We start from the raw sequence: 17,790 nt of genomic DNA on the forward strand, positions 1-17,790 counted from the left end.
CTTAGTGGTTTAAGCTAAAAAATATTCTCTATACAAACTCTATTCATGTATGTTATATATCATAAATATACAAGTTTACTGAGATGTCAGGTGCTTGTTTCTACCCTTTTATAATCACATAGCACTGAAGAGTGACAGTTATGTATAAATTTTAGTCTCTAAAGAATGCTGTTGGTATGTTTCCTTATTCCTGTGGACAACAGGTTGTGCTAACTCTCATTTTCTGAAGATGGCCTTGCTTTTTACATAAACACAACTCTATCACTCTGCAAATAGACGTCTGTCCTCTTGATCTGCTCTAAGCTCCTTCTGGTATTCTCTGCGCCTTCCCTCCTCTCATCTGTGGTCTTATTCTAATCAGTAGATCTGGGTGTGAGGACTCCACATTCCTTCCCACACAGTAAAGTACCTCCGCTTTGTGACAGCCGTGCTCTCAGTGACTACTGCTTTTCCTCTTCATCAGAGCAGACAGCTTGCTTTCATATGGCTGAAGTTGCTCAAAGCCTGAATCTAGATAAATGGACTGGTACTATAATTTATAATTCTTTTCTAAAATGAAAATGAGAAACTGGCAAACAGGATTAGAAATCGTCCTGTCAATCACCTGATGCTGGTTTTCCTTTTGCAGCAGGAGTTTTGGAACGCTCACGCTGACCGTGGACTTCCTTCTCTTTTTCTGGTTCAGGAGGAGGGGGGAGAGGTGATGTAGCCTCAGTTGGGGAAACTTCTTCTTTTTCCTCAGCTTCCTTTTCTTCTAATTTCTTTTTCACTTCAAAAGGATGATAAGAATGGACTTTTATTAGCGGCTCCAGACACCTACTATTTCACTTGAACTAAGATAAACCTAAATTAATATAAAACTGCTCTTACTGAATTAGGGCGAACTTCATGTTTTAGGGATCTCCTTTAAATCATTCAGTCCTTAAAACTAAGATTTGAAGTCTTCTCTGCCTGGTTAGAAATACCGTCCACCCTGCCTCTGTTGGGGATGATGATGATGATGATGATGATGATGTGTGTGTGTGTGTGTGTGTGTGTGTGTGTGTGTGTGTATCAGGTGGGAAGGCTTGTTGTGCCATGTGTCAAACCAACAATCTAGAAGTAGCTGGTGTGTTGCGATAGAAAAATAAATAATTGTCAAAATTTCCAGGGGAAAAGCAAGGTGAAAAAGCACAAAGAGAAGATGTCGGAAGGACACGGAAGGGGAAAGAAATGTGCAGCACTGACATCTAGGGGTAAATACATATGAAGCATTTAGAATGGTGCTCAGTACACAACTAAGTCTTAGCATTTCATTCTTTCATGCAGCAACTACTTATTGAATCTGAGTTGTGCCGTAAAGAAAAGGAAGGGTTATAACAATAAGGTAAAACTACACTAGTACTGTCAGTAATAATAATAAAACGAACAATGCTAGGCACAGTTGTGGTTGCCAGAGATACAAAAGTAAAACAAAAGAGAAAAATCACTGCCTTGTGAAGCTAAATAGGACAGAGTAAAGGGGGTCAGGAGTGCTGTGGGGCAGCTCTTAAAGTGTATTTAACCAGAGTGCTTTGCAGGGTAGACCCGCTGAGAAGGTGGCATCTGAGAAAAGGCTTGAACAGGTTCAGGGAATGTGTGCTCCAGGCAGAGCAGACAGTCACCCCGAGGGGCTTGAGGGGCGGAGCAGGGCTGGTTCCCGAAGGTCTAGGCTCCTATCGTTGTTATGGCCCTTTGCCTTTCGGGATTCAGGCTCACCCTTCCCAGCATGCCCTCCCCACCCTCCCTGACTTCCCAGCCCTCCACCCTGGAAACGGCCGCAACTTTACCCCTGTAGCAGGGGCAGTGAATAACTGCACCCATGTATGGCTTTTTTTTTTTTTTGCGATACGCGGGCCTCTCACTGTTGTGGCCTCTCCCGTTGCGGAGCACAGGCTCCGGAGGCGCAGGCTCAGCGGCCATGGCTCACGGGCCCAGCCGCTCCGCGGCATGTGGGATCTTCCCGGACCGGGGCACGAACCCGTGTCCCCTGCATTGGCAGGTGGACTCTCAACCACTGCGCCACCAGGGAAGCCCCATGTATGGCTTTTATATCCATACTCCCTTTGCCCTCAGATTATTCTTTTCAATTCAGCAAGGCAAGGAGGCTTCATTCTATTAGATTTTTTTTTTCCAAACTGGATTTTTTTTTCTGATTATAAAAGTGATATATAATTATTGTTTTAAAAATTCCCACAATTTAGACAAATAAGCAGAAAGAGAAATTTCCTGTTGACTCTTTGTCATCCTTCTCCCTCATCAAGGATTGTACGGCTAAAGAGAAAACCACAGGCTACAAATGGCATCACATAAAGCCCACGATACCAAACCTAGACTTACTACCTGCCTCAGTTGCAGTTTCTACCTTCTTCAGAAATGTAATTTTAATCAACCAGCTTGGAATTTTCTGGTCAGCACTAATGAGGTGATCTGTCATGTGGGTCCTCTCTATATATACCCAGCCCCGCAAAGAAGAGGCAATCTGCATGGTAAAGACCCCTGCAGTTCCCTTCCTCCAAAAAGAAGATGTCCTGGCCCAAAATAACCCTTTTTTTTTTCCCCCTTTTGCTAATGACTTCCCTGCCCCACCCTCCTATCTAAAAAAGCCTTCCATTTGTACTGTTCCACGGAGTGCCCTTCTAGTTGTTAGATGGAATGCTGCCCAGTTCACGAATAGTTGAACAAAACCAGTTAGAGCTTTGAATTTACTGGGTTGAATTTTGTTTTTTCTTAGCATATATTGTCAGACTCTTTTCTGTGCCTACATATTTAATAATAGACATACTTTTAAAAACAAAAAAGGGACAATTTAAATATAACCTGATTTCCCCTACTTAACAGTATATTATGATCATTTTTAAACAGCAGAATATTTATAGAAGTACCGTATCCTTTAATTTTTTGTTTTTAGCTTAATCAGGATGTTTAATACAGAGCAATGGGCTAGGTAAATGTTTATTATTTTAATGACATAATATTTATTAAAAATAATTAACTGATTGGAATGTAAATCTTAAATAAGTGGCAGTAGAGTCTGTTAATGTAATAAGTGATCAGAATGTAAAATCTTTAGGAAAATGTTGAAGTGAGTCTGATAGCTGGCAAAAAGACTGATTCTAATTGGTAGATGTTTGAAGCTACTGCCTAGAATCAGTTTGCTTTTGCCTCCCAGTCAAGACCCTAGAGGTTTCCTCCCTCCTCTCAGCCTAATTTCTGAGTGTTAAATAACACGTTAAGCCTCTTATATAATATATGGGTTGATTTTTGTTTTGTCTGGAGGCTTCACATGGGTGTTTTCGGGGAGCAGACATTTCGATGTGGGTGCTTGTCTTTCTAAGTGTGAGCTCCTGGGTCCCCAAGGTGACTGTGGCTTATATCTATGCACTATTTTGGTGTCAGTTCACCGATACATTATAGTAGTTAGGTCATAAATCTAGGGATGGGAGACAGCATGCTACCAAGGCAGTTTTAGAATCCTTGTGATATTATTAATTTTGACCATTTTTTATTATACCAAGAAATTGCAGTTGTCAATAGAGTCAGGGGTGATTGATAAACAGAAGGGAAAGATTTATTTCTGAATTCATTTCTCAAAGGTAAGATCTCCATTGAAGTCTGGCATTGGCAGTGTATGAGACTAAAATTCCTTTCAATAACAAATTCCAATAATACTGTGAAAAGTTAATGGGCAATTACTATTAGTTGAATGAAGGAGGAGGGAGGTCGGGATGGTTTAATGTAGGTGAGATGCACCCAGGAGCAGGCTTATAAATAAGTAGTTAATAGTCAGTAAATTCATACCAACACAAAAAGATCTGGGGGGAATAATCTGCCTAGTGTTTTCATCCTAAAAGGATAATTCACTCATTGTTTCCTTATAATGCTGAGGTCAACAGATTGAAATCTTTACCCTTCTCTATAACATCCTTAATTTTCACTCTGCTATTTTTTTCACCTGAAAACAACCTTTCAGCAAGATGACCTCTTTTGATTAAATTAAATTAAAATGAAGAAAGAAAAATCTTTTATTTAGAAACATTTGCAGTGGAAAGCTAAAATCAGAGGTAGAAGATACTTATAGATGGTATGATCCAAAGAGAAGAGAGAAATTTGCAATCGCATTTTCACTTCCTCCTAAATTCATTAAAACCACACATTTTCGTTATGTAAGCTCAAAATTATAAAGAACTGTAATTACCTTTATTCTCTTTTTTCATTATTTCAGTCATAAACGTTTCCTTTACTTTTTGGCACAAAGACTGCTTATCTATGTCAGCATTCATTTTTATCAAAATGTTTTCTGGCTCTGTAAACCATTGCTCCAATAAAGGCCAGTTGTCCAAGAAGCCTACAATTCTGCAAAACCCAAATGTTCTATGAATATAGCATATTGACTGAAAGATTAGAGTAACATTAAGCATGATTTATCTGATGAATGTAATGAAAAAATAAGCTGCCCAAAAAAATCTGAAAAAGCAACTTTAAGAAATCTACAGGCAATGAAATACTATCCACTTTAAAGAAGAAATCATTTAATGCTGTCTAGCCATATATTTTGAGGTATATGAATGAGGAGAAGAAGATTTGGCAATTCTATCATTTCAGGAAACCTTTAGTGTGGGTTCACGTCTCTAAGTGAAGATCTAAGGAAACATCACCTATACTCATAGCAGATTAAACTCTGAACACCCTTCTGATGGTAGCTACAGCCTGGGCCACATAGGTCATCTACTTTTTCTTAAAGAAGTTAAAGAGACCTTTGAGTAAATATAGATGGTTCTGACTTATTTGCTTTACTCAAATATACCCTTGGAATGATTTTTGAAACAGCCTTGTCTTCCAAGAGTAGACAGGCTTAATGTAGCTCAAATTCCTCTTCCCTGGTTCACTTCATATTTTTAGAGTTCTCAAGGTTTCAAAAAATTGTCTAATTTTTTTTCCAATGAGCAAATTGCATACGATTGAAAGAAGGTTTTTGAAGCATAACTTCATTTTAGTAACACAAAAGTGGTTTTAGAATTACACTCTATAGTCTGATGCCTAGCTCTTTGACATTCCACGATCTTCATTGGCATTTGCTGAATGAGGGCTGAATTAGGATTCCATATAATGAACTTGTAAGTTCATGTAGCCATAAAGGGAAATGTTGCCTGATTTAATTCTTTTCTTCCCAGACTATGATGACTTGTGCTCTGAATATAAAAGCTAACACATAAATATTTCACTCAACATCAAAGCTACTTAGTTTTGTTTTACCTGTAAAAGACTGAATGCTAAGAAATACATTTATTTTCTAGATCTGATGATTCCAAGGTGACTAGTTGTCAGTCTGTTCAAAGGGTAAGAAACAAGAAGCAAGACATTGAGTTTTAAACTAACCTATGCTGTATTTGATCTCTTAAATTCTGGTCTTCATCCACATCTTGGTTTTTAGCAGCTACACGTTGATTGATGTCTTCATGAGGAGTTTCACTTGAAAATGCTTCAGCTATGTTATGGAAATTACTTAATTAGACAATTTGCTAAAGCAGTCAAAGTTGCAGTAGCACTGCTAAAAGGTACTGATACAAGAAAGTCAAATAGACATGGTCCTGCCTTTGGTCCAATATTAATTAAAATGTTTAACAAAATGTTGAAAAAGTATAGTTTTGGGATCAGCATTCAAATTTCCCTTGGAAATTGGGGGAAAGGAGGTAAAACACAACATTAAAGAGGAGCTGTAGTTTTAAGGTAGAGTGTCTTGGGACTGACCTTGAAGAGATGAGAATAAAAAATGATGGTTTGTCATGAATAACAAATAAGGAAACAATTAGAAAATCAACACCATGCTGTAAAAGCTAAGAATGAAACAGCAGGGTGGCCATAAAGTCAAATATGCAACTTATTCGTGGATATTATATTACAGTACAATAAAGCGATTTATCTTTCTTTCTAAACTTTATGATTTTTCTAGAAGAGACATAAAGGAATATACGACAAGAGACCAAAACCAAAAACGATCTCAACTTCTCTGATTGAGTCCTATTCAGGATTAAGGTACAAAGTCCAGAATACTCATGAATTCAGAATAAATGGAAAATCATAAAGAGGAAAAAAAGCCTTGAACTAGAGTAAAAGGAATTAGATTACTCAGGCAATGCAAGAGAACATTGAAGAGCGAATTAATAGTGTTCAAGAAAATGAAGGACCTTCACAGGATATAGCAAGCGATTGTTCTCCCTTTACATTCATGATAGAAAAAGAGGAAATTAAATATTATAAGTAATCTAGAGATGACTTAAGGTATATGGGAGGATATGCATAGGTTCAATGCAAATATCACACCGTTTTATATAAGGGACTTAAGCATCCTTGGATTTTGGTATCTGAGGGGGGCTCTGGAATTAATCCCCTATGAATGCTGAGGGAAGACTGTATTACATTATTTTATATTCACAACAAAACTTGTGAAGTAGGATTGTGATTCTAAAATTGTCCCAAATGGCATAGTTCATAAATGACAGAGAAAGGATCTGATTCCAGTCAATCTAATTCCAAGCCCTGAACTTCTTTTTAATTTTTAAACGATTTCTTGAACTATACCTGCCAAAAAGAATGCATACATGATTATACAGCTCAATGACTTCCCAAACTGAAAACAGCACCCAGATCAAGAAACAAACATTATCAGCCCTAGAAGCCCCCTCATATTTCTTTTCAGTCACTATAAGTGACTAAAGTTATCCATCCAGAGCCTGCACTCAAAGCCTCTCAGTACCTCTCCCCATATTATGAACACCACTGTTCCCTCTCAGGCTGACCAATGGCCCAAGGCACTGGCTAAAAACCCAGGCAGCCACGTACTCTTCCCTTCTGACAAAAGCTTATGCTCCCACCCTGGCTGAACCTTCTCCTTAGGTCTCCTGGTCTCCTACCAGTTGGCTTTGAGTCTGGGCCACTCCTCTCTGCCCAGCCCTAGCAGGACTGATGTTCAGTCTTTGAGGCCTCTTGGCTTTGGCCTCATGAAGGCTGCTTCCCTGTGATGACATCCTTCAGGCTTCCCCACGGACCCCAAGCTTTGCAGGGCCATGCTGCAGGCGATGCTGGTGACTAGGCTCCCACACCCTAGCCCAGGCCTCAGGACCTCAGCCCACTGGTCTGGGAGGAGGAGAGAATAACACCTTTATTTTGAAAATCTGTCCTCCTTTGGCTTATATGACATTACTCTCCCTGGATTTCTTCCTTTCCCTCTAGCTGCTGCTTCTAAACACTTCTTCCTTTGCTCTCCCCACTAGCTGTCTTGGCTGTCGTCCTGGGTATTTTTTAAAATACACTTTTCTTCCTAGATGATTTGTCTTATCTTCAAGCCCTTAACTTTAGTACACACTTCCCTCCTGACATCGAGACCCATTTATAGAACTGCCCTCTGAACATCTTAGCTTAAAAGTCCCATAGGTACCAGGTACTTCAAGTTCAACATGTCCCTAAAGAGATTCTTGTGTTTCTTTCCATATTGTCTAAGTGAATGGTATTATCATTCAAAAAATTGCCAGTCAACAACTTGAAGTCACCCTGTTCTCCCTGCACTAAATTCACAACAAAATGAATGCCCCCATCCCCACTGATCAGTAAGTTCTACAGTTTCCCCCTAAACAGCACCTGAAGCTGACTCTTTTTACCTTGCCTCTCTAGCTGTCTTAATGCCTTTGTTGCTTTTCAGATGGTGATAGTTTTATAACTCATTTCATTGTTTCCAGTCTCACTCCCCTTCCAAGGCATCCTCCACACTGCAGCTAGAATGACCATTACGAAAAGCATATTGAATTGCATTAAATCAGCTTTAATAGAATTCGGTGACCTCACATGGCTTCAGGATAAAGTTCAAACACTTTAACTTGGGGCAAGACTTTTCAGCTGGCCCCTGCCTACCCTCCAGGCTCATTTCTGTCACTCTTCCACACCCTGCTGCCTCTCAGTCTTAAGGATAAACTTGCTGTTCTCTAGACGGACCCTGCTTGCCAATTCCCTCGCCCTTCCTCCCTGTCTTGGTCTGGTAAATCTCTTCCCATGCTGGGCTCACCTAGTATAGCATATAAGTGACTATATTATAATAATCAGCTTACTTTTGTTTCTTCTCCCACTACATTGTCAACGACTCGAGGACAGGGACTTGCCCTTCATTTCTGTACTGTCAGTTCCTGGCATGTTATAAATGTTAGATAAATATTTACCAGCGGCACCCTTTTAGCTCCCATCACTCTATAACAGTGTTATCTGATAAGACAGATCTTTCTGAGATGATGAAAATGTTCTGCATCAGTGCTGTCCAGTATGATAGCCACTAGTCACATATGTATATGAAATGTGGTCACTGTGACTGAGGAACTGAATTTTTAATTTATTAATTTTAAATCATTTAAATAACCACCTGTGGCTATTGGCTGCCGTGTTGGAAGTACAACTCTATACTATAACTCCTTGGTCCCTTAGCTACAATTTTGACTAAATTCTTTGAAGGCAGGATCCATTTCTTCTCTATTACAGAATCATCAGTGCCAATCACAGTGTCTGGCATTTAGCAAGCAATAAATAATAAGTGAATATGTGAATGAACAAGATATTTTTGAAGGATAGAATTTCATCTGTCCAAAAGAGTTCAGGTGGGGTCTTGCTTAAGATGAGGAGAGCAAATTGGCAAAGTGATCTTTCAATGGCCATTCCAATCTTATATTCTAAAAAAGAAAAACCTTAAGCTATGTAAGAGTCACACTTTATCTTAACTTAAAATACTTGAACATAAAAGCTGCAGATAGATTTTCAAAGTTGTGGACATATTTAGCCTACTCATTTCTGACCAAAACATGTAAGAACTATAAACTCAATGATTTCATACTAGTTTTTGTGATTTAGAAGAACCTAATCTAGTAGTTGGCTCAGTTCACTTCAGACCTAGAATAGATATGATTAGAAATACATATAAAAATAAAAAAATTAATAGTGCTTTAACACTAAGTTCTGAGGGTAGATAAATAAGATTATTTATGTGTATATGTACAAAAAACTTGACAAAAAAAAATTCTCCCTGTCGTAGTGAATAAAGGGCAATTCTGAGCCTAGTTATAAGTAAGTGGTCTAGAATTAAGAAATTAAACTAGTTAGATGCTAACATCAGCTTTGATAAATTTTCCAGAACCATTTGTCATGTGATTTTGATAGGGAATTGAAAGAACTCACACTGGATTGAGTAGATTTCTTGAAAAATTTGTGCCAATTGGTTTCCTTCTATTTTTTGAAACACACAACAAATGCTTCCTAGGGATCCTCAAGAGGGTAGGCAAAACTTCTAAGGCCCTTGTAGGATTATAATCAGCTCTCAGGGACCATCTCACCCACAGGTTTTTGTGTGTACTTAATAACTCATCATATCTTGAAAGCAAGTCAGACTGATTTGAGTTCAGGGCCTTATTCCGTCAGTAGTTGGCCATGGATTGGCAGTATTCTTTGCCAACCGTCAGATGATCCTGAACAGGGATGAGAACTTGGCTGAACAAGCGGAATCATCCCTACTGTCAGCATAGCTCCCTTGTATGGAGAGAAGTAAATTCTCCCTTTTGAGATCTGATGGACAGCATCCAGTTTAAACTACTGGGCTCAACAGCTGAAGTCATATCTAATGGCTTTGTCATTTTATTTAAGTAAACAATGAAAGGAAGACCTCAAGATGTTACAAACTCAAAATAAGGAAGAGTGTGGCCCTGGATGAGTCAAGTGCTCACGCTTTAAATTTCCACCTATAAATAAAGGCACTGGAATAGATGATCCCCTAAGTCTCTCCTAGCTCCGAATGTCATTGTGTTAGTAGTAACAGCAATAATGAAAGAATGATGTTACCACTTGTTAAAGGGCAGTTTTTTAAAAAGGTAAAATCAAGACACTCAAACAAATGTAAAATGACATCATCTAAATTTTCAAGTAATGAGGGAACCAGTAAGATGTGATGTTACAACTAGTACAAATGACAATCTGAATAACAGACCTATTTACAGGTAGTCAGGAATGCTGAAATAGATGGTAATAGATGAAAGACTGGTTACTATGTATACAGCAATGTAATATTTGGAATCATCTTTGCAAAGTATAGAAATTAATTTTATCTTAATTAAATCAAATTCATCTGCATGTTCACGAACCAGAATCATTTGAATTACTATTAAGTCTCCTACAACTTATAGTTACAGAAGAGCTGAGTCAAAGCCAATGAAAGGCATAGACCCCTCTGAAACCAGACACTCCTCAGGGTCCAAAAGACAGTACTCAACCTTCTATTGAAAGGGTATCCAATAATCTTTTGTTCATTTCAAAGTCTTCCACTATTTTTCCTAGTGGATACTATGTGCCTAGTATCATGTACCAGATTCTATCCTAAATGTTTAACATTTATCTCATTTAATTCCTGTGATATTGTGATATAATAAGAAATATATATTTGGACTTTGGCTCCTGACACAGAGCTCTGAAAACCCTTGTAATTTCCTGAGTGATAGAGGTAAAAGGAGCATTTATTTTTATTCATAATATACCCCTTTCAACTTTATCTGAGTTTATGTCAAAGAGGTGACTCTTGGATGGTAGGACCTGTTGCCTGAGAAACCAAGTGACTCGAGGGCTAGAACTTTCAGTCCAACCCCCTGATCTCTAAGGAGGGGAAGGGACTAGAGACTGATCACCAATGCTCAATGATTTAGTCAGTCATGCCTACATAATGGAACCCCCATAAAAACTCTAAAGAAGGAATTCAGAGAGCTTGTGGGTTGGTGAATGCATCCACGTGCCAGGAGTGTGGCACCCCCCGAAACTCCATGAGGATAGAAGCTCCTGAGCCTGGGACTCTTCCAGACCTTGCACTATGGACCTCTTCATCTGGCTGCTCATTTGTATCCTTTATGGCATTCTTTATAATAAAACAGTAATAGTAAGTAAAGTGTTTCCTTGAGTTCTGTGAGTCATTATAGAAAATTATCAGACCTGAGGAGGGGTCATGGAAACCCCCAATTTGTAGTCAAGTCAGACACGAGTGTGGGTAACCTGGGGATCCACTACTTGAGACTGGCATCTGAAGTGGGGAGAAGTCTTGTGGGACTGAGCCCTTAACCTGTGAAAACCTGTGATAACCCTGGGGAGTTAGTGCCAGAATTAGCCTAAATTATAGGACCCCCAGTGGGTGTTTTTCAAGAACTGGAGAACAGGGTGGTATGGAAAACCCACGCACCTTTGGTGTCAGAAGTGTTGTGAGTAAAGAAGCAGTTTTCCTTTAATATCCAAAACAATACAATGAAGCATTCTATTATATAGGATGCGAAATGGAGGTTTAGAAGGATGAAGTACCTTTCCCAAGGTCAAATGCCTAATAACCTGGAAAGCCAGGGTTCAAGAATATGTGCTTTTACCCATAACCACTGAATGTGTGGAATAAAGTAATATTTTCATTTCAACAATGAGAAGTAGTTAAATAAACCATGAATCTTGGCAAGACTATTTGACCCCAGTGTGGTAGGACTGCAGCCAACGGATACTTGCTCCTCAGTTAACACGCAATCCAAGGGAAGGATGTTACCAGATGCTTGCCTGCAGCACCAGTGTGGTTCATGAGTTTCATTTGGGTGGCACACCAGAATGCACTAGGTAGCTACAGGAAGCTCCTCCACGTATGCAAGCCTCGAAAAGTAGGGCGCCTCTCTGCCAGGGGAGCTGCCAAGTTGATGGAAGGGTTGAATGAGATGCTTGTAGTTGGCATGGAATTCTCCACGAGCTCCAGGCTTGGGCTACAGTGCTGAACACTGACGGAGCCCCAGGAGGCAACTGTGCTGGACTAGGTAATTCTTTGGAAGCCTAAATGGATTCTTTATTATCCACTTATAATTGTAAATGGGAATATTCACCCTTTCAGGCAAAGAAAAAGAAAGAGCTCTGAATTATAGAAAAGAATATTTTAAAAAAGGTGTCCAGCTTACCCATGATGTCATTCATGCGATTCAGTGAGGAATTATCTGAAATATCTAATAACATGACAAAATCCAGTGCAGAAGGGGGAAGACGCACTTCTCTGGAAGCTGTAGGGTCAACAGCCAATGTGGACATTTGTGATTTATTTCCCTCCGGTTCTATGAGGTTTCTGTTGCAGCCTGTGAGTGCTTCCTCCAGAAGCTTCGCTTGGTTTAATGTCATTGGAAAGCCATCCAGGATCCAGCCTTTATATATGGGTATCTGACTAAATCAGGAAAGGACAAATCATTAACATTTTGATAGACACAAGTCCTTTAGGAATAATAACACAGTGAATCTTGCCTTTATCTTTCTTTCAGTTTCACAGTAACCTCCTTCTGCATGAATTTTATTTCTTTACAGCCAGAATTAGGTTTCCTAATGTACCACAATCGCTCCCTTGCTCAAAATCCTTCTGTGGGTCCCTGCTGCCCTCCACATCTATTCTAGAAGCCATAACATGGTATTTAAAATGAACTGGCCACAACTTACTTCCCTATAACTTCTTCTCTCACAATTTTGAACCATTCACTTTGAACACACCGATCTCCTCCCTGTTATGTGAGTATAAATTGTACTTCCTAGCTGGGTTCATAGGCTGTTCCTCTTGAAAATCTCAATTTCCTCATCTATACAGCGGGATAATATAACACACCTCACAAGATGCTGGTGAGGATGAACTGAAATGACACATTTTGAGAACCCAGCACAGAGTGTAGCATATGGTGGATACTCATATCGCCAACGTAGAAATTTCTTCCTACCCCACCCAATCCAGCATGGAGTCATAACAGCCTGATCTGAACTCCTCTGGACCCTCATTCACTTCACCACACAATTTTTAACTCTTATATTTCTTGACAGAAAAATTCAAGTGAGTCTTCTTTATCTCAGTTAGATTATAAGTTGCTAAAGGGTACAGGTCATTTCTTTGGTTTTTGTACTCAGTGCGGCATCCTCTATAGAGAATAGGTGCTCCAGGAATTATTTTAGTTCTTTAAATTGGAAAAAAACTTCAACTTTGCTCTTCCAAAACCCTTCAATGATGTAAGATTAAGATTTTGATTTTTGGATAAAAAGTTATGATTTCATTTCTTTCTCTGCTAAAACTCATTTAAACAATTAGAATCCCTTTCTAAAGGCTTGGAAGTCTGCTTTGGTGCCTGTACATGATCCTTCTATCAGTGTGGCAAGGAAGAAGGGGGAAAACCAAAGTTCAGAGAGGTTTTATTACTTGTTCAAAGTCATAAAATTGCACGTGACCCTAAATCCAGTGATCTTTCCACAGTATCAAGCTGCCTTCAAGTCACTCCTCCTATTACCCCTATTAGGCTACGAAGAGAAAGGAAAGCCTGCATTTTGCTTTGGTAATTTGTCCAGAGTGTGGTAAGCATTCTGCACAGAATGAGTTTGTTGATTCATTGGCCTCAGCTAGAGGAGAGAAATTTCTTGAGCACTTTACCAGGTCTGAGGGACCTCTTCTCCCACCTCCAGTCTCAGGAGCTACTTCAGAGGGAGGAGAAGGTCAGGGCCACACTTGTCATGCTGTAGTGTGAGGACACCAGACAACAGGGAGTGAGGAGGCCTGGGCTTTGGTTCTCGCTACGCCACTAACCAGATACGTGACTGGATTGCCTAACTGAGCTGCCACGTGCCTTCCTTTCCTCACTGAAAGAGGAGGCATTTGGACTAAATGAAAGGATGTCAAACTGATGACAGTTCTCTAACGGTGCCTCAGGGGCAGAGGGGATGACGGTAGTGGTGGTGGTGGTGGGAGGGTAGTGGAGTTCTGGGGATAGGGTGTAGACACTCCAACTTCAGTGAAACCACAGCTAAGATCTGCTTTACAGCTGATGCTTTTCATATACAATTTTCTTTGAACAAGGACTCCCATGGCTTATTCCAGTACTGAAAAATGTGGCAACTATTAGAATGAGATCCCTTGCAGCTTTGAGAATAGCATCACTGTAGCCCAGTTTCTTCAGTGTTGCATTCAAGGAGTAATCAGTCCAAGATACATCACAACTGAGAGGCAACTTAAATCTTTAATGAGGTCTCTTAAGAAAACTCTAAAGGGGGAGTCCATTCCAGATGCCTGGCAAAACTTCTCCAAAACCTCCTGTTCTCACATCTCTCGGTCTTAACGTTTCTCAGGCAGCAGAGCTACCCCAAACCCCTCACTCACTCGAAGCTCTGCAACGCCCTGCAACAGGAGCCTTGTTGATTCCTTTTTCCAGCCTGTTCAGCCTCATTTCTTTATTACACGGATCAACCGAGCACCTATCGATTCTTTTAATTTCTCTCTTTTCTGTATTGTAAAGGAGGGCTGAGGAGAATCCTCTATCCTTAGAAAGGAGGAATTACAATATTATAGCCTACTTAAATTTTTTCTTTACCCTTATTGCACATCATCTCTGTGCTATGCATATATGTGAGTCCTTGCCTGTGCAACCTCTACTTTCTCATGGCCTTCCTACCCTGCACTGCCCAGCCTTTGTGTTGCAGGGGTCACTCCCTCCTCCAGAAACACAAAATGAGGAAACACACTGGCCCGTGACCACATAGTTAGGGTCTCTCTTCTCCAAATCCCTTGGCTTTCCCAAATATCTAATTTCTCCTTGAATTCCCCACACAGGAGAGAACTTAACCTGAATTCACATCTGGGTGAATGAAGTCAAGGTTGGTAAAGGGTGGGGCGGGGGAGTGAAATATAGACATGTAAATCACAAAATTTATTTTGCTGTGTTTTCTTAGGTAAATTCATTAGATGCTGAATATAAAAATATTTCTGTATTATTCTTTATACAACTCTATTTGATAAAGAACATATTAAATAGATATAAAAGAGAAAAGTGTGATACATACTTAATAGCATTTACCATGATGCCAACTAGCAATGTATCAGATATGCTCTTTCCTTTCTTCAGCAACTTTTCTGATTTTGCACCAAGTTGAGCGCGCACAGTGAGCTGTGAAAATAAACAATGGTAGGGGACAGCTAATTTAAAAGTCAGATTCCAAATATTTGGAGGGAAAAAAATTAAATGGTCGTGTTCTCTGGTGAAGACACTTGTGATCGTTTAGCACAATTTTGGAACCAGCCAAGCGTTTAAGGAAAATGTATATGCAGATTTCGGGGCTCCTCCTCTGACTCCCTCCTTTCCAAGATCTTCCTCCTTAATTACCAGCTGCTCTGGCATCCCCAAACTTCACTCTCTAATATCTTAAATCAAAGAGATGAGGGCTTTCTTCTCACGTTCTAACCACTCACGGCACGCAGATGCGGGATGTGCTCTGGGGTAACTTGCATATGCCTGGCTTTTGCCCACTGAAGTATTCTTCTGTCAATGGTCAAATCCCATATATTTTCTGCCTGGTTTTTGCTGTTTGCTTTTTTGCTGCCTGCTTCAGGCCCTCAGATAATTAGCTTTTGTATTTTGTCCAGCCTTTATATTGTTATCTGTAGGAAGGCTAGTCTAATTAAGCTACTTCATATCCACAGGAACATCCCTAGCGCCTATTCTGAAATAGAGTCAGCCACCAGAGTGAACATTTTATGAGTCAAATGATACTCTGTCTCTACTGAAAACCCTGCAAAGGCTCCTCCTTTACTGCCAATGTCCTCATCACTGCCTATAAGGCTCTGGCTGGCCTGATTCTTCTCCCTTTCCACTCATCTCTCTAACCTCATCCTTTCTCTTCCCCCACCTTGCTGGCCAACCACCTTTCTGCTTCAAGGCTGTCATCCAGCTGTTCTGGCAGCCTGAAATGGTTCCCCAGATCCAGTGGGTGATTCTTTCAATCTGCTTAAATATCACTCTCTCAAGGTGATCTCCTTACCCTCCTTTTTCTTTTTTGATGGCATCATCACCATCTAATGGTTCATATAATTCATTTATTTGTGTGTTTATGGTTTATTATCTCTTTCCATCTTTTAGAATGTAAACTCCATAAAGTCCAGGAACCCTGACTTTTTGGTTCACTGACATACCCACTCCCCCTTTACAACAACGCATGGAACAAAGTATGCCCTTTGAACTGAATTGAATATGGAATTTGGGGGATTTGTAACTCAATAAATGTAAATATAAAAATATACTTAGTCTTTCTGCTAATTTACATTCAAAATATACAGAGTAAAAATTATAAGTCCCCCTTTATCACTTTCTCTAAACCCATTTCTCTCCCCATAGGTCATCACATTTACAAGTTGCTGTATATTCTTCCAAAACTTTTTCTATATTTAAGCAGTTTTGAAATCTAAAATATTATGAAACTGGTTTCCTTGATGAAACAAACAATAAAAGTAATCAAATATACTTTTATTTATTTACTTTCATTTTATTTAATAAAATCCCACTTGATTAATCTGACCATTCTATTTGATGATCAAAAATGTTTCCAATATATAGTAAAGCAATACTATATATAGAAATATTAGTTTGCATTAGAAGCAATAGCCTGTAGATTGTTGTAAACCTTTTTTCAGGGATTAATAAAAAATTCTGCAGAGTCAACAGTAAGTCTAAGGATAAATTCTGGAAAAAAAATCTTTAAAGGTAAAGAAATTGTGAAAGGAAATAAAAGTCATAAATTAAGAGGTAAAGAAAAATACATAAATATAAATTTGGCATAAGTCTAAAATTTTTAAAAGCATGTGTTTACTTTCTTACCTGGCAAAACTGAAAGCAATTTCCACTGCTTTAGATTCAAAGAATATAAAAAATATCAAGTAGATTCAGGTTTAGCTAATTTCACCATCAGATTTATTTTAAGCCAAAGAGGAGCACATTGCTATTTCATTTCATTTGAAGATGAAAATGCTGTGAAAAGGCTATGAGTCAAAACACATTTCAATACACTAGTAGCCAAAGTTAGGTTATAGTACTTACTTCAGAGAAACTATCACTTGCTATGACTTCTTTAGCTTTTGGTGTTTTTCTAGTATTGGTACCTAGCAATAGAAAAAGTGGTAAGAACATACTCCGGTATTTACAGCTAACAACCATGTCAACATTTGACCGTCTATGGCTTTGGACATGTGGGTTATTGGATTCAGCTATGCCTGAGACACTCAGAGGAAAGAAGTAAAAGCATCAGCACAGCATGGCGTTTACCTTCATTCCACAACATTAAGTCCCGGCCACTGTGTGGTTTGGTGTTTGCTATTTCCTTCCAGTATGGCTCACTCAGAACAATATCATTAGAAATACTTGAACATAGTTTGGGTTCTCTTTGTGGAAAACAAGCCAAGATCTCAAGAGAAGTCATTAAGATGTTAATTTGTTATGTTTTTACTTTCCTGGATTATCAAGTTATAGGTAACAAACACTTCTGAAAGTGGAAAACTCTAGAAGTCAGAGGGTTTTTTTAGTTAAATTCAGTGGAAAAAATAAGTTTTCGGAGTCTGTTTATAATTTACTGGACTTCTGTAATAGAATATGTCACAAAATATACTTATGATAGTTTAAAACATCAATTAAGATTATCTTGTAAGAAACAAATAACTGAAACAAGGGACAGGTTATGTTCTTTTAAAGGATGGGAAACTTGACTGCTCTGACGGAGTTGCCTGCTCATAATAAATGTGCACATTGTTCAAGGGTGATAGCAAGAATGGTGATGACACAGAAGGAACCGATTTTATGCTAGAATATGAGGCAACGATTGAATATGGCAAAGCCTTACTAGCACAAATAGAAAAGATATTTAAGATTTAAAATTGTTTTCCTTCAATGGTTCTACCAAGGA

At 39.1% G+C, this 17,790-nt stretch overlaps 1 protein-coding gene across 1 annotated transcript in view; it reads right to left on the minus strand.

Moving 5' to 3' along the window:
• The window catches only part of SPEF2 (sperm flagellar 2), a 171,862-nt gene that overhangs the window by 86,866 nt on the left and 67,206 nt on the right, over positions 1-17,790 (minus strand). The window contains exons 13-18 of the mRNA XM_033421276.2: positions 16,932-16,993; positions 14,905-15,008; positions 12,009-12,265; positions 5,398-5,506; positions 4,217-4,374; positions 605-769 (exon numbers count right to left, since the gene is read on the minus strand). Of these exons, the coding sequence (XP_033277167.2) occupies positions 605-769; positions 4,217-4,374; positions 5,398-5,506; positions 12,009-12,265; positions 14,905-15,008; positions 16,932-16,993 (855 nt within the window). The remainder of the gene's footprint in view (positions 1-604; positions 770-4,216; positions 4,375-5,397; positions 5,507-12,008; positions 12,266-14,904; positions 15,009-16,931; positions 16,994-17,790) is intronic.

Source organism: Orcinus orca, chromosome 3 (genome assembly GCF_937001465.1).
Source record: "Orcinus orca chromosome 3, mOrcOrc1.1, whole genome shotgun sequence".
NCBI classification, from domain to species: Eukaryota; Metazoa; Chordata; class Mammalia; order Artiodactyla; family Delphinidae; genus Orcinus; species Orcinus orca.